The sequence below is a fragment of the Suricata suricatta genome, chromosome 1 (assembly GCF_006229205.1).
Source record: "Suricata suricatta isolate VVHF042 chromosome 1, meerkat_22Aug2017_6uvM2_HiC, whole genome shotgun sequence".
NCBI lineage: Eukaryota > Metazoa > Chordata > Mammalia > Carnivora > Herpestidae > Suricata > Suricata suricatta.
Genome location: NC_043700.1, coordinates 110,481,734 through 110,508,990, shown reverse-complemented (window position 1 = coordinate 110,508,990; position 27,257 = coordinate 110,481,734). Strand labels below are relative to the sequence as shown.

At 39.5% G+C, this 27,257-nt stretch overlaps 1 protein-coding gene across 1 annotated transcript in view; it reads left to right on the top strand.

Moving 5' to 3' along the window:
- Positions 1-1,123: 1,123 nt before the first annotated feature.
- The window catches only part of ARHGEF38 (Rho guanine nucleotide exchange factor 38), a 121,662-nt gene continuing 95,528 nt past the window's right edge, over positions 1,124-27,257 (top strand). The window contains exon 1 of the mRNA XM_029942458.1: positions 1,124-1,441. Within this exon, the coding sequence (XP_029798318.1) occupies positions 1,246-1,441 (196 nt within the window). The 5' untranslated portion in view covers positions 1,124-1,245. The remainder of the gene's footprint in view (positions 1,442-27,257) is intronic.

Here is a 27,257-nt window from a genome sequence, read left to right as displayed (position 1 = left end):
TCTAACAAGACTTAGCCACGATTCAGAATGGGCAGCACAAAGCTGGATTTTGGCAGTACTTTTACAATAAAAGAGAGTTTGCTTTCCTCTTTTCATTAACGAGGGCGAACGGAACATTCAGCACATTCCCAGGTCTTCTGTAAATTTCTCCCTGGAGAAATCTCAGTAACTTCAAGGAAAAACAACTTCAAAAGAATTAATGAAAGGCACATCAGTATTTGCCTTTCCCGCTCCCAATTCCTGCCCCTGTCCTTTCCTCTTTCTACATGTTCTTCTCAGTTTCAAACATTTTTACTTCTCTTCGTTTCTCAAGGTGAGCTGTCATTTCCAGCTCTCCATCCGTGAAAGGACAGGGAAGAGATCTTACAGAAATCACACCTTGGCACAGTGCTTCTTTCCCTAAGCACTAGAACCAAGAACAGGGTTGGGCCATGGAAGGGTTAATTTAATGCAGGGCAAGACACGGAAGGGAGACCTCAAAAGTCTCCAGGCTTCTAGGGACATTTCCCTTCTCTTCTTGTGCCTGCTGTCAGATGCCTCTCAAACGCAAATGCTCCTTTGCTCAAGAATGTGGATCAGGGTTTGGAAAACATATTTTTAGTAAACAGTTTGTGAATATTTATAAAGGCAGAGAAGCATGACTTTTGAGTGCACACGGTAATCCCTAAAAACGATTCTGTCCCCACTGTTGTGATGCACGTGCAAATTCTAATAGCCTCACACTAGCTCTGTGGGTCACACGTGGGTGACTCTAGCTACAAGTCACACGTAAGCCCACGCCCGCCTCCAGGCAGCAGACCACAGCGCAGTCTCCAACCACCTGTACACACCCACAGGCACACATTAAACCCACAAGTTCATGTGTGCTTCCCTTCTGCCCTGCCCCACCCTGTTCTCCCGTTTCCCCCAACCCCCAGCCACGCCGCCACACACAATGGGATTTTTGTTTGCTTCGGTAGCATGTGACAGCACAGTCCCTGCTTTGCCTAGTCAGTGCCTCAGGTCTCTCAGGTAACAGGTGGCAGCTTCCCCTGTAGGATTCTAGGCATAAAAACGAATGACCTCATAGGGGTGGGACTCTGGGACTCCAGGGAGGTGGCAGTCAGAGCCAGGTAACCCTGGAGTGAAGCCTTTTAGTAAGAAGGGAGCAGTTCAGTTCTTCACTCTGGTGGCTTCCACCTGACCCTGAGGCAATTTAGCAAACAGCCGTAGCCTACAAGTTTCCAAAGGTTGTCTTTGCCTTAGATGGAGCCCAAAGAAGGTACTGGGAAAGAAAACATGGGCACCAAGAAAAAGAATCTGACCTTCCTGAGGCCTAGGCTCTATATGCTGGAGAGAAGGAAGACAGACACAGTGGTTGACAGCGGTGTTTCTGGGGACCACTCTGGTACTTTGAGGAGGAGTCAGTCTGACAGGACCGAATACAACCAGAAACTACAAGGTAACCACCACCAATCGACTGACCTAGGTTACTGCACTCCCAGCTGCTTTCTCCTATTCTTCCATTTGCAAAGAAAACACTTAAGGCAAAGGAAAAAATGGAATATTCCCTTTTCTGTAAGGAAGGAAATAAGGAAAATAAGAAAACAAACAAAAATAAGAAAATGAAAGTAAATGTTATTCATAAATTATAGAAAACATTTTTGCTGTGCTTCAATGGGCCAATTCTGAATTATTCTTAATATATATATATTTTTTTTCTGGTGAGAGTAATATGTTTTCTGTTATCTTCTTCCCTTCCTTTTCCCTCATCCAGCCAATTTAAAAAGTGGGAAGCACTAGAAAGCAAATGATTTAGAACCCGACAAAAGACAGTTTCTCTCAATAGATAGGTGTGGGATGTCACACCATGAGATCTATCTAAGTAATTGTACTGAGCTGTGATTGTGGTTATCTTAAATAGGGGCATGAAACTGCAATCATGTCTGTGAAAAACGAGGAATGTTAGTCACTGGGTTGGTATAATAGCATTTGTTGAAAATCACATAGGTGTTCATTCCTTTAGAGTGAATCGAAAAGCATCCAAATATGGTTAAGAGATGTTTAGCATGCTTAGATTGAATGACTTTTGAGGAAATTACTTCAGTTTATTTTGTGATGGTCATAAGATAATCTGGCACAGTTATTATAAAACGTCCTGTTTAAGTCCCTGAATGTCTATCCCCTTCCGTCCACCCTCTCTTATTCCTCTCTTTCTCTTGAAGGTCAATTGCTCTAGTAAACTTCATTTGGATGATGATACTCTGCCATGTTTTAAGTACCCACTGCAGTGCCTGTTATGTGACCCCCAGAACCTGTGTCTCCCACTTCGAGCACACTGTGTGGCTGAGCTCGCGCATCCCACCACGAGCTGTCATTCTGGACTGAAAAATTATGATGTGGCTAGAAAGACCAAGAGAATGCTCTTGAACTCAGTAGGTCTCTTTCTGGGAAAAAAAAAAAAAAGAAAGAAAGAAAAGTAAAGTACTCAGGCTTAGTTACACAAATTAAACTAAATTAATTTAAATGAAATCTTTAAAGTTGCCTACAAAAAGTTAATACTTTAAAAAAAAATCCTGATCATTCAGGATTAAAATGCAGTCAACTCTTATCCTTAAAGGACTTTTTTAAAAGCCAAAGAAGGGTATTGAAACTTTCAAAGGAGATGAAACTTTACTTAAGGCAATGGGTACGTTGGAATGAATGCAAATTTTATTTTATTTTTTTCAATTTATTTTTTAATGTTTTATTTATTTTTGATACAGAGAGAGACAGAACTCAAGAGGGGGAGGGTCAGAGAGAGAAGGAGACACAGAATCTGAAGCAGGCTCCAGGCTCTGAGCTAGCTGTCAGCACAGAGCCTGAAGCGGGGCTTGAACCCACGAATATGAGATCTGACCTGAGCCGAAGTCGGAGCCTTAACCGACTGAGCCACCCAGGCGCCCCACGAATGCAAATTTTAAAGTCAGATACATGTGTCTTGTAACCCTGACTCTTCAACTTACTATCTATAAAACTTTGAAAAAATTACTTGAAATTTCTGAGCCTCAGTCTCCCTATCTGTGAAAGTGAGACAGTGATACTCCCTATAGCATTGCTGAAAGAATAGAATCAGGTAATTACATAAAACACCCGGCATAATGGGTGACACATGGTATGTGCTCAACAAATAGTAGCTATTTTTTATTTTAGGAAAAATTGGAATAATAATGATAGGATAGGACTTGCCCTTTATTAACCAAATTTACTAATCCACTCATCTATTTCAACTCTCTTCTGTCCTTTGATGAAGAGACCACATACACAAATTCAGTAAAAGCCTATGGCTTTATCACTAATAACATGTTTATTCTGCCTGAGATTCATTAATTCAGCATCTTCTTGGTCCACCTTTTCCATTAACACAATAAAAATGGAAAATACGTTTTGCTTTTCACTTCCTAAACTTAGTAAAAAGCAAACAAACAAAACAAAAACACTTCTGTGACCACAAAAGACAGCAAACATTTGCTGGTTACTTTGCAGAAGACCTCAGGCTTCTTCTACACTCCGTCTGATTTGTGGCTGCCCTGTGCCCTGTTGGATCCTGTTTTTGAAGGTAGAAGAAAAGATCCAGGAGTTAACCCATATTCCATATTCTTAGAATTGTCTGTGTAGGAGAGGAATCATCAGAGAGTATAGAGGTGCATATCAGAGCTGTAAAAATAGGCTGGCCCCCTGATAAGTAACATTTTTTAGATGTAACTCTTAATAAATTCCAAGTCTGCTATGTAATACCTAATAGAGCTTTCAGTAGGATTCTTCCGTAACTGCTTTGGCAATAATAGAAAACATTTTATCGTTAACATACAAAGCAATCAGATCTGTTGGGTTTACACTCTGATCTGCATTATACCCATTATCATGCAGATGAGTCCTAAATGACCTTAAGAATTTTTTTTTAATTATTGCAATGTCAAGAGTCTTTCCTCTGTCTATCTTGGAGCTGGTGGTTCTCTAGGAGGCACTGAATAAAGACCTGAGTTGATTAGAACCCTCAATGGATGGCCCCAAACCTTTGTGAGGTCACAGTGTGCTTTTCAAAGCTGGAAAGAGGCCTAAAGTTATTTAGCCAGAATCCTTCAGTGGCTGAGTTGCTATTTAAGTAATACAGTTCACGGCTCTGTTTCTTTGAGCACCTTCTCTGGGTTCTGGGAAATCTAAGACCATTCTTTGGTGCCCCTGAGCTCACCTCTTAACTCATACCAGACCATCTACCTGTCTGGCTGATAGGAGGATTCACTTTAGCAGTGAGAATCCTAAATTTTAATTTCTTTAAAAATAGCACACTGGGGGAGAGCTAGTAGATGAAACAATAGAATGTGGTCCTAATGAGAGTTATCATAAACTGTCTGGAGAAGGTTGTGATCACAACATAGTCATTAAGCCTCAGGATTTATAATAACAGTTTTTTTGCTAGCCTACTGTTAATGGCTTCTTTATTCCTTCAACAGATTTGTTCAGTTAATTGGCATGTATTGAAAATGTTATGCGGTGAGAAAAACAGAATATGTGCCAGGGATTACAACTACAAAACAATTAAAAAAGTCTGACCTTTACTCCAAAGGGGCTTAAAGTCTCACCGGGAAAGATAAGCCAGGTAAACAAACGCAGTGGAGCAGCATGACAGAGTACAGGAGGGATCGGTGGGCCCGTAAAAGGAGGAAATTGTCTGTTCAGGACTGGGCAGAGGAGGTTGTTGGGAACACTGCTGTTAAGAGTCGATAAGGTGGGCACCTGGAGAAAGAGCAGCACGGGGAGAGAAGGGTGTTTTAGCTTCCGCATCGTACTCCTCTCTGTCTGAAATTGTGTAGTTTGTTTCCTTGTTTCTTGCCTAGTATTGACTCTCCTCTCCTCTCCCATGTATCATCCCCACTCCATGAGAGAGACCCTATCTGTCTTGGGGACTGCTCCATCTCTGCACTTAGAATGATGCCCAGCACACCGTAAGCACTCAGTAACTTTCAAATAGAATGAATGACCTGAATGATGTGGTCTAGGTAGGGAGTCAGTGTAAGGAAAGGCATCAGAGCCTGAATTAATAGCCCTTGAATCTTCGAATGTGAGGGTTTGTGTCGCCATTAATAAAGATGATCCTTCAGTAGAAAGAAATAAACATATTAGGGATGAAAATGTACAGAATTGCCTAAATAACAAATAATTCTTAGTAGAAGCCTATTTATTTCCTGACCCTACCTTTCAGAGCACAGCAGACCCTAAGTCTGCTCATTCCTCCTCTTCCATTCATCCCAAGAGCTGTCACCTGAGCTTCCAAACCAGCTCAGTTCCTCAGTGCTATTTTACTGAGAGCCAAAGAGAATGACCAAGGCTGGGGAAACTCACTGGCTCATTTCTTAAAACTTTTGTCTTTGGGAAATGATTTCGTGTATGATTATATGTGTGAACTCCACCTTTGAAATGTGTCTAATTCAGTTACGTATAAGGGTGTCCATTTGCACGCAGATTGTCTGTCTTATCTATGTTTGGTGTGTATACTTGTGTGTGCGTGCTTGAGACATATTTCTGCAATGATTAAAACTTTTTATAAAAAGTGTATTGATTAACATTCAGCAGCCTTTTCTGAAAACCCTACCTGATTGATATGGCTGACATTATATGTTTCCTCTCCATGTGGGTGATATGGGATAAATGTTTATGTCTCTTCCAAATTCACATATTGAATCCTTATTCCCAGTGTGATATTATTTGGAGGTGGGGTTTGGGGGAGGTAATCCGGTCATAAGGGGTAAAACCATGATGAATGAGATTAATACCTTATAAAAAGAGGCATGAGAGACCTTGTTCCCACTGCTCTCTGCCGTGTGACGGTTTTAGAAAATAGCCATCTATCAGCTAGGAAGAGGTCCCTTACCACACACTGGCTCTGCCTTGAACTTAGACTTCCCAGCCTCCAGAACTAGGAGAAAAAAATGTTTGTTGTTTAAGCCGCCCAGTCCTTGGTATATTTGGTATAGTAGCCCAAACTGATTAAGACAGTGAGTGAGTCAGTTACTTTTACCCCATATGTCCATTCTAAGACTAATTTTTTGGCCAATGCAGTTCTTGCTTGTCAAGTATCAGGTGAAAGAGGAAAAGTGGGTGAGTAAAATGCCATCACTGTTGCTGATAACACAAGTCAAATTCTCATCTCCAATTCATTATAGATCCATGGAGGTCCATGGTGCTTTTTTTTTTTTTTTCAAAGACTATCATCTCATTCTCATTAAGAAAGGATTGCCTGGTTGTTTTCATAAAAGCCTAAAGTGTTCTTACTGTGCTGATGAGCCAACCTACTACATGAATGATATACAGAATAACATACACTGCGGTATGAGGACAAATGATTGAATAATAAATTAGATGCAGTAAGATTATGGGAACATTTAATTTGTAATGATTTTTAAGAATACAGACCAATCTGGGGCATCTGGGTGGCTCGTATGGGTAAGCGACCAACTCTTGACTTTGGCTCAGGTTGTGATCTCAAGTCAGGAGATTAAGCCCCTCATCAGGCTCCACACAGAGCATGGAACCTGCTTGGGAATCTCTCTTTCCCTCTCTTTCTGCCTCTCCGTGGCTCACAGGCTCTCTTTCTCTCTCAAAATAAATAAACAAATAAATAAATAAACATTAAAAAAAAGAATAAAGACAATCTGTAAGTGCAAAGGAGGAGCAGTTAACACTGGGAGATTTGGTGATTTCTGATTTGGGCCTGGTGTTGGGTGGAATAAAACTAATTGTGCAACTGTCTGGGCACATTTCTATCTCAGTGCTATAAGCCCTCTGTGTTCTTTCTGTTCTTTGAATAGTAAGTCCTTTTTTACCGGCTTTCATACCCTGTTAGCGAAGTGGGAAGTACTTGGATCAGTTATGTAACACCAATGTAAATAAGGTGTATTTCATAGTTCAAAGGGTAAATCTTTATAAAAGGCTCTAAGTAATTTCTGTCTCATCACATGCATAGAAACCAAAAAGAAGCATGATATTTTGCTTTTCTTCTTTTTTAGTAAAGGTATTTTATAGTTTGGGGAAGTTATTTGAATTAAACAAAGCGTGAGTCCCACAAATCAAGAAAGTTTGAGCTATTCTACTACAATCACATTGTGATAAGAAAATATATTCCTGTGTTCTACTGATGGGACTCTAGATATAACTTTCTTAAAGGTAGAAAATCCAGCTTCCAATTGCTTTTTTTTTGATCCACAAAAAACTATGAGTTTATCAAAACAAGAAATGAGAACTCAAGAGGGAGGGAGAAATGAGAGAAAGAAAGAAAGAAGAGAGGAGGAGGAAGAGGTATGGGGGAAGGGGAGGTGGGAGGGAGAGAGGGAGTGAGGTGTGTTGGGGGAGGGGAAGAGGAAGGAAGGGAGAGCAAGGGAGAACTCAGATATATAAAGCATGAATAGAAATGTACCTTAAAAGAATGATATACTTGGAGAAAAGATGGACTGAGGAAAAGTATTTAAGCTACATTCATCTTTGTTTCTGTAGATACAGAAAAGGAAAAAAGCCTCTCATTTTATAGAATTACCTTTTCTTAATGACATAAGCATACCAACTTTAGTATTTTTTGTGGATATTGATTTTCTGGTAAGGATGAAATTATTGCAAGAACTGCTGAACCTGTAAGCAATATCATCCTTAGAACCAAACAAGACTTGGCTTCACGTTGTACCTTAAAGTTCCCCTCTGTGTTCCATTTCCAGCAAATAGGTGAGGAGTCCTTGGGGCCAAAGTTACTGACTACATGGACCCTTCCCTTAATATCTAGACCAAGTTCAGGGTACCTGGGAGCATAGAACTTTCTCTCAACTGGTCCCAATACTGGGTCTAAGGCCTGCTGGGAACTCTTCCCACCCCACCTTCCATGGGGCAGACTGTGGTTGCTGGTGTGCATGTCCTTGTGCCTGAGGGGCAGTTGATTATGGAGGTGTGTCTGGAGGTTGACCAGGCTTGGGTATTCACACATGCCTACCAATCCACTTGTGGGAGGGACAGAGCCGGGAAAGGGAAGAGTGGAGACACAGGGCCTCAGCACTTAAGGTGAGAGTGCCCCAGGGCCTCCTGCCTCTGAGGGAGCTGAAAAATCTAAATTTGAACTTGGCCTTTCAGGTTATTATGAAGGTGTATTTATCAGTATAGAAAGGTTAACATTTTATTTAACAGTTTGCCAGCTCGGCTCACAATTGTTAAATGTATACACAATTGTTCAATGATATGTTGGCCTCCATTTGCACACTCAAGGGAGGCTGCTTATAAGTGGTTTTTGGTTGTAAGCTATGTTTGGGATGTGTCCCGTATTCTAGACGAGGTGTGAAAAGTGAGAGAAGGAAAGGCACAGACTGAGTGTCTTCCGCTAGCAATCACACTGGCCCAGGGGCTTTCACACAGTATTATTTAATCCCAACACCTTTTCAGTTATGGTTTCATAGTTTAAAAAATAAGTGTAAGTAGGGGAGGGAAGACTCCTCTACTTTTCTGGGTTTAATAGCTGGACCTATGAAATAAACTGACAACAGGCAGATTAACAGTAGAGAAGGTATACAAGTGTACTAATTTTTACTATTAGCATCGTAGGAAAAAAACCACACCTCCCCACAATGGGGAGATTTGAGAGCTTATATAGCACCATAACAGTGAAAGAGAGGGAAATATAGGCCGCTTAGGGGAAAGTAAATCATTTTACAAAAGATGAATGGGTCTTGAGAAGAATAGATGGGGACATCACAGTGTGTGACAGTGTCTGGATGGGTCAACTTCTGGTTTTCTCTCCTATGATAAGAGCCAATGTTCCCCAGTTGATGAAACTCCTTAGAGGGGCACCAGGGTGGCTCAGCTGTCTCAGGTCATGATCTCACAGTTAGTTCATGAGTTCAAGCCTTGTATCGGGCTCCATGTTGACAGTGCAGAACCTGATTCAGATTCTCTCTCCCTCTCTGTCTCTGGCCCTCCTGCACCTAATATAAAGAAATAAACTTTAAAAAAAGAAAAGAAAAAAAAAAAGAAACTCCTGAAGTGGGGGGGGGGATTTATGACAATTGAGTTCCTTTTGGAGGATCTGTCTTTAGGCAGACAGAGCACACAGAAAGCCTCTCCCTGCATTTGCTGTTTATCAAGTGGCTTTGGCTCAAAATCATCAGTTAACAATGTAGCATATTTTGGGATGTCGTGTCCTAAACTCTTTCAGGTGGTGGAGCTGGGATTTGAACTCGGGTGCTTTAAATATTTGCAAATAGGATGCCTCTAATTCCTTGGCATAGTAGGTATCCCTCTGGATGGTGTATGAGTAACAAGAAGTCATGGCAATTTGAGGGTTGTGATACAGGTTTTGTAATGTGTTAACATTTCCTCTGCTATGATGATGAAGCCTACTAAATTTTACATTTTGGAATACACATCTTTTCTTGGGAATGATTGTGACACTCCCCTGTAGGAATGTTGCTGTTTAATAAATGCTCTTTTTGTTTAATTGTCAGGAAGCAAAATTACAAAGTTAGGTTAGGCAAACCTGTCATGTAGTAACAGCTTGAGGACCTTCATTTCCCACTTCCTTGATTATCTTGACACTATTTATTTAACTGTAGGCCCTCTGTCATCTTTATTTGCACCTCCAAAGCTAATATATAACCAAAACACCGAGAACCCTTCTCTACAGCCACGGGGATGGGATGGGTAGGGAGTGGAGGTGAGCTCATGTGCAAGTGAAAAAGAGTGAAATTAGATACTGGGAACAAGGAGCTCACTGGTAGCTGATATTTCCATAGAATTCTATGAAGTCAGCCTAAACTGGGAGTCTTGAATGCAGCAGGAAGATTGTGTTGTGATTAAAAGCCTTTGTCCTAGGTTGTTCTGAGCAATTTCTTTCTTGATTAATGGATCAGAAAATAAATGAACACTCTAGGATACCTGGGCTGAGCCCCTCGATAGAGAATCCAATCTTGACTGACGTCCAGTTTTGACTCAAAGAGGAGAACTTAAAGGTCATGTCATCAAGCAGCTGCTCTGAGAACTCTGAGTCATTGCAGCCCCTCACAGAATTGTCTTTCCTGAATGCTTCTCCAATGTCACTGCAAAAAGCTGTCACGGATTTCTGCCTCTTCTTTTGTTGTGAAATAGTTGATGAAGACATTGTTTACCTTTCTCGGTGCCATCCAGTTTTATTCACGGAAACGCTTTGGCCCTTCTTAAGAATTAAAACATGCCTCCTTCCCAGATAAAAACAAGCAATTTACTGCATTTAGCTTCCTGGAGCTTAGAGTCCAATTTGTATTGAATGCTTGGCCTTTTGAGTAGCTGTTTTCCTTGCCTAAGCGTTTCTTCCCTCACATCTCAGCAAGGATGGATTCTCCTCATCAAGGCCTCTACTCACCTTCTGGGAGAGTCCTTCTCTGACCATCCTATCTGAAGAGGTATAGGGAAGGAAAGATATTTCCTTTATTCTCCTAGCTTCTGTGGCTGGGACCACTGACTAAAGAGAGAGTAACAGGAAAAAGCATATACATTTTATTTGATGTTAACATTTTACATGGCATGGAGGGCTTCATAGAAAGAAGTGAAAATCCCAAAGAAGCGGCCAGGCCCACGGTTACATACTATTTTAACAAAGAGTGGTAAGTCGTGGAGATGTGACAAGGCAAAGAGAAAAAGGGCTTGGACCAGGGTGTGAAATTGTGAGAAAGTGAACAGGGAACACATTGTGGGGATCTCACAGAACACAAGGATTATTTTAGTGAGGTCTGTACAGACTCATCTTGATGTCAACTCCCCATCTCTGATAATAAGAATGTTCTCTTCCTGGAGCACCTGGTTGGCTCAATCTGAAGAGTATGTGACTCTTGATCAATGGATATAGAGATTACTTAAAAATAAAATCTTTAAAAAAAGAATGGTACTGGAAGGACATCTTTCTCATAAGAAATTTATACATTAGTTTTAGGTAGAAAGTGGGAGATCAGAGAGCCCTTCCTACACCTGGTATTTCTCATTTGCCTTCAGCTCAAATGATCAATATGCCAAAGTGGCGTATTTCCAGGTGTCCAGGCCAGTCTGCAGACTGTGTATTACCTACTGCTCTCTAAAACCATGCTATCCCATTGTCATCTCTCTTTTCTGTTTGAATGTAATTCTCATTGGAGATAGAGATTTAGTCTAATTTTAATACTCATGCAGTGCCTAGTATATGGTAGATACTCAGCTCAATGACTAAAAATTAGTAAATGACTAATTATAAATATATTGTTCCTTATCATTGATATATTTGCCGTTACAATTTTGTCATTCCTATTTTCCTATTACTTAATTTTAGTCAACTTTTGGCTTAAATTGCTCTCAATTCTTTTACTATAAATGGAGAGAGAATATAAATAAGTAAATCTAAACAAGAAAAGAAATAATTTCTTGGCCAAAGAAAAGGAGATCTCAGTTTAAATGAATTCATTCCAAAAGCATTTCTAGGTGTTCATATGTGCCAGACATTGCCTAGATCCTGAGGATATAAAAATACATCAGAAACAAACCCAGTCCACTGACTGACAGGCAAGGAACCAATAATTGTACCAATGTGCCAAGTGCCCGAGGTATGCCTGCAGGTTGGGTTTCTGGGTTGCAGATTCTGAGATGGAGATTAGGGTGCAGGAGCTTCTTATGTGCTTGTGACCACCACCTGGGGAAGAGAAGGGAAAGGCACAGAACAGAGAGAAGCAGTTGTGCTGTGGTCTGGTCTCAAGGGAAGCTTTAGGCAACTCTAAAGGCAAGGTCTTCAGATTAGATGATCCTTTAGAATTGTTGCCAGTGGAATGAAGGATGCTTACATCACCCTTCAAGTTACTGGCTGGGGCCATCCTGGGAAAGAGGTATGATGGGGAGGTTCCTGAAGAGGTCCTGTCTGCTGGTGATGCTCCCTGTGACTGGGGAAGTAGGTCTTTTGGTCCTAAAGGGGAACTGATCAGCTCATCACAGCATCCACCTCTTATTAAGTGGTTATTCTTTTACTAGAAATATAATAAAGCAATATAAGAATTGTGATGGGAAAGGGGCACCTGAGTGGCTCCGTCAGTTGAGTGTCCAACTTCGGCTCAGGTCATGATCTCATGGTTTTCAAGTTCAAGCCCCGCATAGGTCTCTCTGCTGTCAGCACAGAGCCTGTGTCCACAGTCCCCCACCCCCACCCCCGCCCTGCTCCTTCCCCACTCATGCTCTCTCTATCAAAAACAAACATTAAAAAGGGGTGCCTGGGTGGCTCAGTCGGTTAAGCATCCAACTTCGGCTCAGGTCATGATCTTCCTATTTGTGAGTTTGAGCCCTGTGTCAGGATCTGTGATGACAGCTCAGAGGCTGGAGCCTCCTTCAGATTCTGCGTCTCCCTCCCTCTCTGCCTCTGCCCTGCTCATTCTCTCTTTCTCTCTCAAACTAAATAAACTTTTAAAAAATAATAGGCATTAAAAAGTGTGTGTTTAAAAAAGAATTAAAAAAGAATTGCGATGAGAAATAGTTTTAGCATACAAGTTTTAGCTTACCTCAAAAGTAGAGACATTGAAATCTGAATCTTGAAATCCAATTTGGATTATTTAGGCAAGGAGGTAGTGGGCATTCCAGACAAAGGGATTAAATATGTCCTACTACATGGAACAAGGCATTAAAACTGGTCTCCTTGTCTGAGGATTAATAAATGAAAAAAAAGGTACTAACACCAATTGAGTATCTATACTAGGCACGTAGGTGCATTATGTCATTCTATGCTCTCCACAGCTTTGCAAAGGAGTTAGGAAGATACACAACTACAATGAATGAAGTGTATACTCCATAGATTCACTAGAATATTCCACTCTAAGAATAAAAGTCTGATAATCTGAATTATTTAGTCTTTAAAAACTGCTTGTCATCACTGACAACAGAGCACAGAGCAGGATGAAGATGTTTCATGAAAAACTGGGTTGGAATGTCAAACCATATTGCTCCTCTGGCTTAATTATCCTTAGTGCTTTGCCATGTTCTAGAGCAGTGGTATCCAAAGAGGTACAGATAGCTCAGGAGTTTTTTAAGACAACCCATTATGAAAAGAAAAAATAAGTTTAGTTTTTAGTTTCATTCTTTGAAAACATTTATTTTCAAGTATTTTTTATAATGTGCATGATCCATTGACACTATACATGTGCTAGAGATACACACTCAAAATAGTTTGACACATGACCAAAAATATTCGGGATGAAATTATGGCCACGCTATAACATGAACGAAGCATGGAGACATTACGCTAAACAAACAAGCCAGACACAAAAGAACAAATATATGATTCCACTCACTTGAGGTACCTAGAGTAGTCAAATTCACAGAGGCAGAAAGTGGAATAGTGGCTGCCAGAGGCTGGGGAAAAGGGGAACGTGGGGTCAGTGTTTAATGAGTACAGTTTAAGTTTGGGAATATGAGAAAGTTCTGGAGATGGATGGTGGTGATGGTTGCACAACAGTATGAATGTACTTAATGCAGCTGAGTTGTACACGTACAATCATAAATTGTACGTAAATTTTATGTCATAGACAACAATCAAAAATAATATTAAAGGCTGGAGACCCCAGGTTATAACAATGGATATAAGGCCTCCCTTACAACTTGACTCCATCTTTACATGCTCATCTCTGTGGGCAGTTTTTCTTGGGACTGGCATGCCTTGCTACATGCACTTTCTTTAGCCTGGAATCCTCTCCCTCACCTGTTTGCTTTATTTATACATAAATAGGGCTGTGGCCCTACTCATCTTTTCAAGTCAATCCTTCTGAGGTCATTATACACAAAATATTTTTGTGTATCACATCCTCTATACATTTCTCATACTCACTATTTATATGTCAATGTCTCTTTTACTTGGTTGAACTTTTTGAGGAAGGAACACGTGTATCTCCAGGATCCAGGAAAAGGCTGACCTGCACTCAATGATCATATTTGTTGAGTAAATGAGGAAATGAATAAAGATTAAACAACAAGTGGGTGGTATAGCAGTTGTGTAATGAACATCCCAAAAGGGTAAAGGAAGCCCTTCCCCGGGGGTGGGTTTATATGAAGTCAGGTCTTGATCACTTTACTTCCTCAGGGTCATGGCTCCCAGGTATGGATTTAACCCAAATGATATCTAATCCAGACAAAAAAATTATCAATTTTTATCTTATTTCATAATTCTCTTCTCTATGGTGTATTTTGTTGGATCACCCTTACAGTCCCATCCTCCTCAGCAAGGGCATACAAAAATCATATCTACCTCATGATGGATGACCTACAGGTTATTCATTGGAATATAATCTCACATATATATAACCAGATATAGACAAAGAAATTTAATTACTTTTGATCAGGGCTAATGAAAGATTCTAAGCAGTAATTCTCTCCTATTTTTGTTACACAATCCACACATCTAAAAATAGAAATAACATACTTAAAAATAGAGCTCTGATAAGAATCTGACTTGTTAATACCAATACCAATGAGACATTTAGGATTGTTATTGTTACAAGGGTGCTACAGGTTTTAAAATATTCAAAATAATCAAATATTTAAAAAACACTACAATTACCACATTAAGGATCTGACTCTTTGTTTCAGCTCAGGTCATCATCTCACAGTTCATGAGATTGAGCCCAGCATCAGGCTCTGCACTGATAATGTGAAGCCTGCTTGGAATTCTCTCTCTCTCTCTCTCTCTCTCTCTCTCTCTTTCTCTCTCTCTCTCTGCCCTTCCCCTGCTTGTGCTCTGTCTCTCAAAATAAATAAATAAAAATAACTTTAAAATGGGAAGTTAGATTTCTTTTAATGAAGGAATTCTTAGAAAACAAAGCCAATACTTCCCTGACAAAATCAATGCTTCAATAGATTGTAGTTGCAAATCCACATTTTTATGTATTTGATTTTTCATATGTAGAGTAGAATCAACATATGATTATAATTTTTTCCAATGAATCATTAATCAAATAAGATTTTGGATTGGGATTAACCTATCAGGGAAGCTCAAGCCTTATGCCATTTTTTTCCTATATGTTATTATAAGCATGTGCAAATTCACAACAAAAATAATCATACCAAACAAAACAGTCAAACCACAGTTTGATCTTATTTCAAAATATTCTTCTCCACGTTTAAACCTGTGTTCAACCCTGATGACCTTTCCAGTCCTCAGATTGCATCACGTGTAAGAAGAGCCTGTTCAGATACTCACTGTATATACTATGTCCAAATATATTCCACTTGTATGTACATCATATACATATATACTGGTACCTGACTCACTGTTATGTGTATGATATTTGGAACCTATAGCCTGTAATAATTAAATTGAACTTAAAGAGTCTGTTTCAGCTGGTTGTGAGGAAAGCCCAACTCTGTTTCTCATTTTTCTAAAATGTATAAAAAATAAAATATACATAAAATGGAGAATGGTGTACTTCTGTATCTAAGTCAGCATAAAGTTTTCGGTGGTAAAAAGAGGAGGGGGGAGCAATCATACTCAAATAGTCTGTCCACAAATTACCTTAAACTTGTCTTCCTCTGAAATTCATACATGATTAGCAAACTGATTTTTTTTTGAAAGAAGACAATGATGCTTCTCCCACTGCCATACCATGACTTGCTGCTCTCCAGAGTTCTGCTCAAAAGTCTCATTAGAGGTTTTCTGTGACTTATCTCTATAAAATACCCACTACCCACTACCTGTTTTATTTTCTTTCCTAGGGCCTTAGTACTACCTGGCATGCTATCTATTTCCTTAGTAGTTGGTTAATTGTTTCTCTTCCATCACTGAAACATAAGTTTCATAAGAGCTGAGGTCTTTCTTCTTTTTTTCACGGCTGTACTGCTAGCACCTAGACCAGGAGTTCTCAACGCTGGTACTACTAACATTTTCCACTAGGTAATTCTTCGTTGGAAGGCACTGCCCAGTGGACTGTAGGATATTAAGCAGCATCCTTTAGCTCTACCCACTAGACACCAGTAAATATGACCCTCCAACCGTGACAACCAAAAATGCAAAAATGATTCCAGATATTGCCAAATATCCCTGGGGGTAAAGGATGGGGGGTGGGCAGGGAGTAAAATTGCTGGTTGAGAACTACTGATCTACAACAATGCCTTGTGCAATGAGCACTCAACAAATATTTGTTGAATGAAGGAACAAATGGGTAAAAACAGTATTTCTCACCCAGCCCAAATTTTGCATTTTTAACAATAGAACAATTACAACAAAAAAGTTGAATACAGTGAGGACTTTACAAGTAAAGTTCCCTGTCTATTCAGGGCTTAAAATCTGTCCTCTTTCACTAATCTCCTCCTGCTAAAGACTTTAAATAAAGACATTCCCAGGAAGTCCCCCTTTATTTAGCTCCTAATTGCTTTGGCTGTACTATGCTGGTCGCTGTAGGAGCCAGTAAATTCTAACCAATGCCACTTAAGTATTTTTCAAGCTAGGTAAGCTTTGTAGCAATTCCTTTTTGAAACCCACTCCTTTACTTTCTGTAGCAATTAGCAGTCAGAGGAAATAAATCACATGCCCTTCGAATGAGAATAAAATATTTCCCTGCCCCAATGTTTGAGCTTTCAAATTCAGAGCAGTGGAGGGTCTGCTCTTTCACATTTTCGCTTAATACTTCACTGGCTCCTCTCCAAAACCTGTCTGACATGCAATTATTTTCAACCTATTTCACAGAAGGCCTGCTCCATTCATCTTCCTGTGAGTCAGATTTCCATTGAAACTGATAAAAGATTTTACTGTGTGAAACTTAAGTCAGTAGGGTTCAATGCAATGCTATGCCAAGGTTTTTTGGGTTTATGGGGGCAGACATGAAATATGGTATGGAGAGGGATGAAAGAACATTCATAATCATATCTGGAGGGTTGGTAATGATATGTCTGGAATAAAACCCTAGATGGAATTATGGGTAGTGTTTACACTGGATGGGTAGAAAGGGGGCGGGCAGGTGGAGGTAGGGAGGGGGTGATGGTCAGAAGATCTGAACTCAATTTACGACTCTGTCACTTAAGGTAAAAGAGTTTCTTCTTTAGATATTAGTTTCCTTTTCTATATAATGAAATAGAACTGGATAGACTTTATCACCTTGTCTCCTGTACCTGCTTTTCCCTGCATTGTTCCCTATTTCTTTAAATAGAATCATTAACCTGTTAACAGTCAGAAATCTGAAAGTGAGCTTTGACATTTCTTCTTTACCCCATACACTGATTACTTACCCAGTTTACCTCAGAAATTTCTCTTGATCTGTTCAATTTTCCTATCTTCTTGGCAATAAGGCTAACCATAACTGCCCCAGTCTCTCCCCTCACAACCAGACTGTCTAGATTCATGGCTACCTCACCCTCTCCTTGCCTTCAGGGTTGCTCACTGCCTTCTCCTTTGAAATCTGGTTCTACTGAGGCCAAAGTGATCTTGCAGAGAAGCTTAGAATTAGGGGTTCTTAAAAACTCTAGATTTCTCCGGGACCTGAGTGGCTCATTTGGTTAAGCCTCTGACTCTTGATCTCAGCTCAGGTCTTGATCTCATGGTTGTGAGTTCACCTCATGTTGGGCTCCACACAGAGTTAAAGCCTACTTAAAAACATCAACAACCACAGGGGACCTGGGTGGCTCAGTCAGTTAAGTGTCTGACTCTTGATTTTGTTTCAGGTCATGATTTCATGGTTTGCGGGATCAAGACCCACATCAGACTCCATGCTGGTAGTGCAGAGCCTGCTTGGGATTCTGTCTCCTCTCTCTCTGCTCCTCCCCTACTTGAGTGTGCGTTCTCTCTCTCTCTTTGTTGAAATAAATAAATAAACTTTACAAACAGCAACAGCAACAACAAAACTCCAAATTCCTCACTTAGGCCTTCAAGATTTGTCTTCTTATTGTTTCTCTAGACTCATCCCTTATCACATCCTTACCACATTCTCTGACATTGGCCCTCAGTCACACTAAGCTTTTTTCTTAAAAAGAAACATTTTTATTTTTTATTTATTTATTTTTTTTTTCAAATGTTTTATTTATTTTTGATACAGAGAGAGACAGAGCATGAGAGGGGGAGGGGCAGAGAGAGAAGGAGACACAGAACCGGAAGCAGGCTCCAGGCTCTGAGCTAGCTGTCAGCACAGAGCCTGACGCGGGGCTCGAACCCACGGACATGAGATCTGACCTGAGCCGAAGTGGGAGGCTTAACCGACTGAGCCACCCAGGTGCCCCAAGAAACACTTTTTTAAATATTTTTTTCTTTTTGAGAGGGACAGAGACAGAGCATGAGTGAGGGAGGGGCAGAGAGAAAGGGAGACAGAATCCAAAGCAGGCTCCAGGCTCTGAGCTGTCAGTGCAGAGCCAAAGTCAAACACTTAATTGGCTGAACCACCCAGGCTCCCCTCACTAAGCTTTTTTCTAGTCTTCTTTTGCTGTCAAGCCTCTGGACATGCTACTCCCTTTGCTCAGGACAATTGCCCTTCTTCTTGACCAGCACCACTCTTTCAGATTTCACTTCTATGTCACTTCTCCCCAGGCCTGAACTCTAGGCTGTGCTGTGCTCAGTACAGGTCAGTTTATTGTAACTATATTTGCACGCTGGTTTTAAAATGTTGATTGATATTTTAAATTATGGAATGATTTGTTTGCACAATTATTCTGGAATTATTCTGAAAATTATTCTGGAATAATTTTCTCTTAAATCTTTTACAGTTGTCACATTCAACTCCTAATTAGCAATATATTGGTAACTTGACTTTATCAAATCATTCAAAGCATCATAGAAGTTTTCATGGAAACAGACATATTCTTTTACTGTCATATTTCACGTTTATATGTTTAATTATATAATGTAATTACAGTAAGAAGTACAGCTGAATCAGGTTTGCTGTTGCACACAATTCTTGGAATACAAAACTTAGTCATTAAGTGGATAAATGCATGGACATGAATTGGTTTGTTTTGAGGGAATGGGAAGTATTGATTTATCCTGTAACTTTAATAACCTGCCTTTATTTCTAGAGTTACAGTTCTTGAGAGAAAATATTGTTATTTTATTTACTATTATATACTCAACATAAAGCATAGTACCAGTTCAAACCCAATACGTAATTTTAAAAATTAATATTAAATAGACACAGGTTTCTTTAACTCTAAAAACCGTAGAACATGGGGCACCGCAATAGCTCAGTAGATTAAGCGGCTAACTTTGACTTGGATCACAATCTCATGGTTCGTGAGTTTGAGCTCTACATCGAGGTCTGTGCTGACAGCTCAGAGCCTGGAGCCTGTTTCAGATTCTGTATCTCCCTCTTTCTCTGCCCTCCCCTGCTCGCACTCTGTCTCTCTTTCTAAAAAATAAACAAAAAATAAAAAATAAAAATAAAAAGTGTAGAACTTATAAAATTGCTAACACCTTCAAATTCTGATAATTTATCATTTTCTTTCTTTCTTTTTTTTCCCCCGAGAGTGAGCAAGTGTGTGCATGCATGAGCAGGGCAGAGGAAGAGAGAGAGAGAATATGAAGCAGGCTCCAGGCCCAGGGTGGAGCCCGACTCAGGGCTGGTCCCACAACCCTGGGATCATGACCTGAGCCGAAATCAATGTCAGACACTTACTAACTGAGTCACCCATGTGCCCCAAGATAACTTTTATTTTTATTTAATTATAAGCATATTGATGGCTGTAATGAAATTGTGAATTGATTCAGGGTCAGCTTCTTGCGTTATATTATCCTGTGTTCTCCACAGTCAGGTGACCCTGCAGGTTGCTCAGTGAATAAGTGTTAAATGTTAATGAGTATATGTGCCTGCCTAGTCTGGTCTCGAGGGCATGGGGGGAGGGGGAGGGCTGGTGTTTAGGCATTAGGCCTTCAACTTGGTTTCAGTTTCATAAACTTGGTGTATGTAAATATTAGCTCCAACTTTTCTTTATTAAGAGATAAATAAGATTTTAATATAATTATAGAAATCAAAACCCATGATTATTTGCTAGTCATCAATAAATAGCATCAGTTAGGAGCCTTAATCCAAATAAATAAGGACCTAGGACTTTAAAAAGAAGAAGACCTTGTACACTTTAGCAGGACATATATCTTATTTTAGTCATCTTCCTGCTTTTTCAACTTTCTTAAAAAGCATTTTCAGTGAATTTCTCAGAAACTCATTTACATTGGTGATTTAGCTTCAGGGCAAATGGGAGAGAATCAGATTTTTAAAATTCAAGGGTTCATATTATGCCAAACAGCATAGCGTGCAAAGGCTATATTCCCACCTAATTTGAATTCAGCCTAAGTAGTAAGAGTGCATGTTTGGCCTGGTACTGAACTGACTGTGTCGATGTCTCTGCCATATTGTGCTTTTCCTAGAACAGGTCCAGAGTGAAGGAAGGTAATTTCCTGATGGGTGTTCCATCTCCCCACCTTTGGAACATTTCCAAAGTGAGGGGGGAAAGAAAGGAAAAGCAGGTGCAGCCATTCAGAACCAGATATAGAAAAGTGGCAAGGAAATCATGGCCATAAAAATAATGACTAACTTTTCTGAGAGGTTTCTGCGTGTCAGACACAGAGTTAAGCAACTCGTATGCTTTATCTCCATTCCCAAAGGTCGTAGCAATGAGCAGTGGTTACAACGCAAGTTTAGGAGCCAGACTGGCTCAGGTGTGACCTTGGGCCTTAACCTCTGTGTCTTTCGGCTTCTTCATGTGTAAATAAAAGGAATGGAATTAAAAATTTTACCTTGTAGTGTTTCCATGAGGATTGAAGAGCTAATACAAGCCAAGCTCAGTATTAGCAGAAAAGGAGTTCTCAAGACATTAGCTCTTACTGCCGTCAGCAGCACTACTTTTGTTTTTCCCTTTCTGCAGAGGAAGCAGTTTAGTGAGGCCAGATGCCTTGGCCACGATCACACGGCTAGTGGATGGCAGAGTCAGTGCTGAACTGTATGTCCGCCTGTCCAGCACAGCTCTACCACACATAGCGCGGTGCACCCTGATCACAGAGTGAGCAGTCAGGTGGTGGAGGGCAGAGAGCCCGGGCTTCAGAGCCAAGCACATCCAGTTCAATCCTAGCATTTCTGCACGCTTTATAAGTCACTGGAGAAACTGCACTTATATTCCCTGTGTTCGGTGTACTCATCTTTTTTTATTTTTAATGTTTTTTTTTAATTTATTTTTGAGAGACAGAGAGAGACAGTGTGAGCAGGGAAGGGTCAGAGAGAGAGAGGGAGACACAGAATCCGAAGCAGCCTCCAGGCTCTGAGCTAGAGGTCAGCACAGAGTCCGACATGGGGCTCGAACCCACAAACTGTGATATCATGACCTGAGCCAAAGCCGGACGCTTAACCAACTGAGCCACCCAGGCGCCCCGGTGTACTCATCTTTAAAATTAGAGTAGTGTCCCATTTTTAGTGTTGTGAGGGAGATTATAGAAAATGTATATTTTGATAAATGGATACATAATAGGTATCTGCTTATAATAGTTGCTCTTATTGAAGGTTACCACAGTGTATTATAACCAGTAGAGTTTCAATAATAGTGTGTAATGCTTTAAATCAAAAATAATTTTTATTATATATTTTTTAAGTTTATTTATATATTTTGAGAGAGACAGAGCCAGAGCCAGTGGGAGTGGGGGCAGAGAGAGAGGGAGAGAGAGAATCCCAAGCAGTCTCCGTGCTGTCAGCACAAAGCCTGACATGGGGCTTGAACTCCTGGAACTGTGAGAGCATGACATGAGCCAAAACCAAGAGTTGGACACTTAATAGACAAAGCCTCCCATGCAATCCAACATCAAAAAAATTTTTCAGAATATGTACTTCTATAAATAAATGTGGTATATACATATAATGGAACACGATTCAGCCTTAAAAAGGATGGAAATTCTGACACATGCTACAATATGGATGAACCTTGAAAATGTGCTAAGTGACATAACCCATTCACAAAAGGGGCAATATTCTATAATTACATATTTTTCCATATGAGTTACCTAGAGTAGCCAAATTCATAGAGACAAAATGTCGAATGCTGTTTGCCAAAGGTTGGGGAGATGAGGAAATGGAGAGATGTGTTTGATGAGTGTGTAGTTTCAGTTTGGGAAGATGTGAGAGGGCTGGAGATGGATGGGGGCAATGATTGCCCAGTCGTGTGAACGCACTTAATGCTGAAAAATGGGTAACATGGGGGTGCCTGGGTGGCTCAGTTGGCTAAGCGTCTGATTTTGGCTCAGATCATGATCTCACAGTTAGTGAGTTCGAGCCCCATGTCTGGCTCTGTGCTGACTGTTTGGAGCCTGGAGCCTGCTTCAGATTCAGTGTCTTCTTCTCTCTCTGCCCCTGTATTCTCTCTCTCTCCCTCTCTGTCTCTCTCAAAAATAAACATTAAAAAATAGTTAACATGGTAATCTTTGTGTTATGTGTATTTTACTACATTAAAAAATAAAAGAAAAAGTATATCCTCCTAGGAAAACATTATTATCAAAATTATTGAAATAAAAATTATAGTCTTAAGATCAGCACCTGCTTCTCTAGTCATATTTTGTGACGTTTTATGTTGAATTCCACCAAGAAGTCACTTTAGTCTTTATATTTTATAAGAGTGAGAAAGTATGCTTGACTATTTTTATCCACAACATATGTTCCTATTTGAATTGGCAGGTAAGTATTAATCAATGTAGATATTCTAACAATACTGTCAGAGGAGAAATAATATTGTTGTGACACCAAGAGAACATTTTTATTATACACATTACCTTGAAATAACATTTTTTCCAGGAAATTTGATGCAACGTACATGTGATGCATGATGGAAGCGGCCCAGCTAAAGGACATTAGTCATGTGGGCCGCCCATGATATATAGCCCAACAGCCTGGGAGATACAAGGATATAATTAACTATGAAGGTCACTCCATCACCAGCATCATATCTGGAACAAAGATGTATTCAGTTATGCTATTTACTCTATTTATACTTCAACTCATTTTTATAAGCTTTCCTTTCTATGTGATTTTTAAAACTCCCATAAGGCCCCCCTTTCTTTTAAAGAAAGAAAGTCTTTTTTTAAAGAGCTGCCTTGCTTCTCAAACCCAAGTCAAAACCATTGTGAATTTTAAAATATGACTTGCTTCTGACATTGAAGCTTTTCCCTCTCTCTTTTTTTTTCAGTTACTATAAAAAATGTTAAATTGTGGGGTGGGTACAATTTTGATATGCTCAGAAGGTCTTGTGTAGGTCTCTTCTATCTGCATGTGTTTTGAGGTTTCATTACATTTTCATTACTTCTGAAATTCTTTTATTCTTGCATTCATTCTGCCTCAATAAAGTGGCAGCTCTTCATCTCCTGCCCTTGAGTTCCACCAGAGCCTCCTGGACAGTGGGGGGAATTGGTGATCTCCGCTCTTTGCTCTAAGCATCTCCAAGCCCTTGCTTTTTCTCTAAGCACAATAGTGAATACTGCCTGTCCCTGCTCTCACTAGAGAGCTCTTAGCCTTGAAGCACTGAGATTTCTAAACTTTCAAGCAGATCTTGTCATATGTTGAATGTTTTTATCAGGAGTTTGGAAAGAGGAAGTCTCCACTGCTGCTTCTTTTGTATCTTGCCTTCCACTATCCTGAGATGTTTGGATCCTATTTTTATTTAACTGGACTTCTTACTGAGGTAACATTTTCAGAGACATTACAAGCATGGCTACTTTCCAAGTTCTCTGATATTTGAAGTCAATGGTCTTTTGTCCTAAAATAGAAATAATAAGGGGGCCAAGATCAAAGTCTTTTTCTCTCAGAGTTCTTTACCCATTATATTGCAATGCCTTCCAGTATCTAATGTTTCACATGAGAAATTTAATTCAACTCCAAGTCTTTCTAATTTTTTCATTCAAGAAGCTTGTAAGAGTTTCACTTGATCCTTGGAATTAGAATTTTCTCCTGAGTATGTTTGGGGATGCTCTTCTTTATGTGTTTCCCTTTTAATGTGAAAGGCAATTAAAATTCCTGGACTAGAAAATGTCAGTTTCATGGTTAATGCTTTATATTTGTTTTTCTCTCTCCCCTGGTTTAGAGGTCTTTCCTAGATTAATCTTCCGTATGATACATGTTTCCTTCTCCATTTCCATCCTAGTCCTTTCTGCCTTTCAATCTTCCATTTGGGTCCATTTGCCGAGTAAGGTACATCTTTTGGAATTATTTTTAATGAGGATATTTTGGTGGTAGACTAAAATCTTGTTTTTCTAAAATATGTTTATTTTGCCACCATTTTTGAGAAGTTTTTGCTGGGCATACAACTCCAGAGTGTCTGTTATGTTCTCCCAGCCCTTTGAAGGTATTATTCTACTATCTTCTAGCTCTGTCATTGCTGTTGTGAAGGCAGCCATGAGTCTAACTGCTATCCCTGTTTAGGTGATGTGTCCTTTTTTACCACCTGTTCTTAAGATCTTCCATTCATTCTCACTGTGTTGAAGTTTCAAATGCTATATCTAGGTGTAACTTTCTAATGTTTTCTATCTTGTTTGAAATTCATTGTAATTTCTGATTGAGGATTAGTGTCTTTCAAAAATTCTGAAAAGTCCTCGGCAATTGCTACCTCAAATATTGCCTCTCCCTTACGTTCTCCATTACACCCCACGAAACTCCAGTTAAGCATTTGCGAGACATTCCTGTTCAATTCTCAATGTCTTCTATCTGCATTGCATATTGTACATCACTTCTCCTCTCTCCACTACATCCCATATAACATTTTTGACTTGATTCATTAATTCTGCTTTGTATAATTTACTATTTATCCTTTCATTGAGGTTTTGATTCCACAGAGTTTTTAAATTTTCATTATGAATTTTACTTTTCAAACTATATTTCATTCTTTACAAATTGACTTGGTGATTTTTATAGCTTCCTGTTTCTTCATAATTTCAAACCACTTTTTGTTTCTTTAGACCTATTAAATACACTTTTAAATACATCTCTAATAATTCCAATTTCTTAAGCTTTGTGGGTATAATTGTGCTATTTTTTTTCCTGTAACTGACTCACGGTACTTTGTTCTTTTGTGTGTTTTAGGATTGTGTGTGTGTGTATCATCTCATATTTCTTGCAACATATCTGTGGGAATTATGGGAGACCTGAATTGAATGTCTGGTCAATTTCATTGTTTTCTTTTAATTTTCTTTCTTACATTTTCTTTTATTTATTGTATTCTCTTCCTCTTTACATTTCTTATTTAGATTCTTAAATCATTAATTTTCAGTCTTGCTTCTTTTCTTACACATGAATTTAAGGATACACATTTTCTGTAAGCAATGCTTTAGCCACATAATGCATGTATGTAATATACCTTTTATCTTTTGAAATAAATATCTTCTATTTATTTTTATGATTTCTTCTTTGGCTCATCAATTATTTAGTAATTCCAAAACAAATAGAACTTTAGAATTTTTTGGATATTTATTTTTAACTGAATTGCATTATAGTTGTGGTTTGTAAGTACTGAGTCTTTGAAATTTATGAACTAGAATGTGGTATATTTTCATAAAGGTTATGTGTGTCTTTTAAAAGAATGTAAAATCTCTAATTATTGGGCACACATTTTTTTCTATCCTAACTGGCCTGTTACTGAACTGTGTTTATGAAACCATTATTTCAGATGTTTTGTCAAAATCTGCTTACAACTCTCTCACTTTTGCATCACATTTTTGAAATCATGTGATTCAGTACATATAATATTAAAATGTTCACATTAGGAAGATACAGTCGGGAAAAACAATTCATCATTATATAGTGCTCACTTTTATTTTTGCCTTCAAATTTATTTAGTCAGATATAAAAACAGCTACACTACCTTTCTTTTAATTAATATTGGCTCAGAAACTCTTTACTTTCAACCTCTCTGTGTTTATTTTTTCTCTCTTGTAAACAATGCATAGTTGATTTTTTTAAGTTTATTTATTTATTTTACGAGAGAGAGAGAGACAGACAGACAGAGCACACAGGCTGGGTAGGGGCAGAGAGGGAGAGAGAATCCCAAACAGGTTCCACACTGTCAGCATGCAACCAACGAGGGGCTTGAACCCATAGACCATGAGATCATGACCTGAGCTAAAACCAAGAGTCGGACACTTAACCTACTGAGCCACTGAGGCATCCGTGGCTTTCTTTAAAATCCAGTTTGGCATTTGATTCACTGTGATTACTCGTATATTTGGCTCTACTGCCTTGTGTTTTTTCCTCTCTGTTTTTTCTTCTTTTGAATTTTTTATCTTGTTATGTGTTGAATCTACGGGTTTTGAAAATTCACGTCCTATTTCTTTGATTTGAAAGGTTGGCCTTAAAATTTTAACATGCATTCTTAATTGAAAGGCATCTAAAGTTCATCAATGCCTTTAGCTTTTCTGCAACACTACAGAGACGCTTACACGTTGAAAGTATTTACTGAGCACCACGCCTTTGCCAAGCTGTCCACTCCTCCCATTTGCTCACCTCCTCTCCTTCCCCTGGTCCTTCTGCTGCCTGTTATCCTGCTTCAGCCACACAGGCCTCTGCTCGATTCCTGAACAGGCCACACACATTCTCACCTGAAAACTCCCCACTGGCTGGTTCCTCTGTTGAAAACTACATACCCAAGACATCTGCGTGACTGTCTCTCAGCATCTGAGCCTGCTTGAGTTGAGACCTTCCCCTCCATCTTAACAACTGCACACCTGTAGAGCACTTCCTAGGGGCTGTCGTTGCTTCACTTTTCTCCATACCATTTGCCACCTTTTCGTATACTAAAAAACCATAGTATACTAAACAGTATATAGTATACTAAATCGTACATAGTATATATACTAAATTGTATATTGTATACTAAATAACGGACATGCAACTTCCCCCTCTAGAATTTAGGATCCATGAGAAAAGAGATTTGTTTTCTGATGTTTTTTAAACTGTCGTATCCCAGCCCCTAGAACACCATGAAGCTCATAGTAGGCTCTTAATTATTTGGCATATTCAATGAATCCAAGCCCAAAACCCGGAGGAGGGCCGACCAACATCTTGAGATTATCAGGGAATCCCCCCACCCTTTTTGTTCTATAACTCCCCAGAGCCATGGCGGAGACAGATGATTTCCACTGGGGGTTCTCCCTTTGGAGCATTATTTGTACCAGTTCATCTTTTCCTGAGTGTGTTTCCCTTCTGTTCCTGCCTTTGTGCTGTTTCTCGAATCAGGTTCTTTGCCCAGACCCCAGTTCCACAAGTTCTGTCTCCTTACACAGACATGCAAATTCTCATCATCCT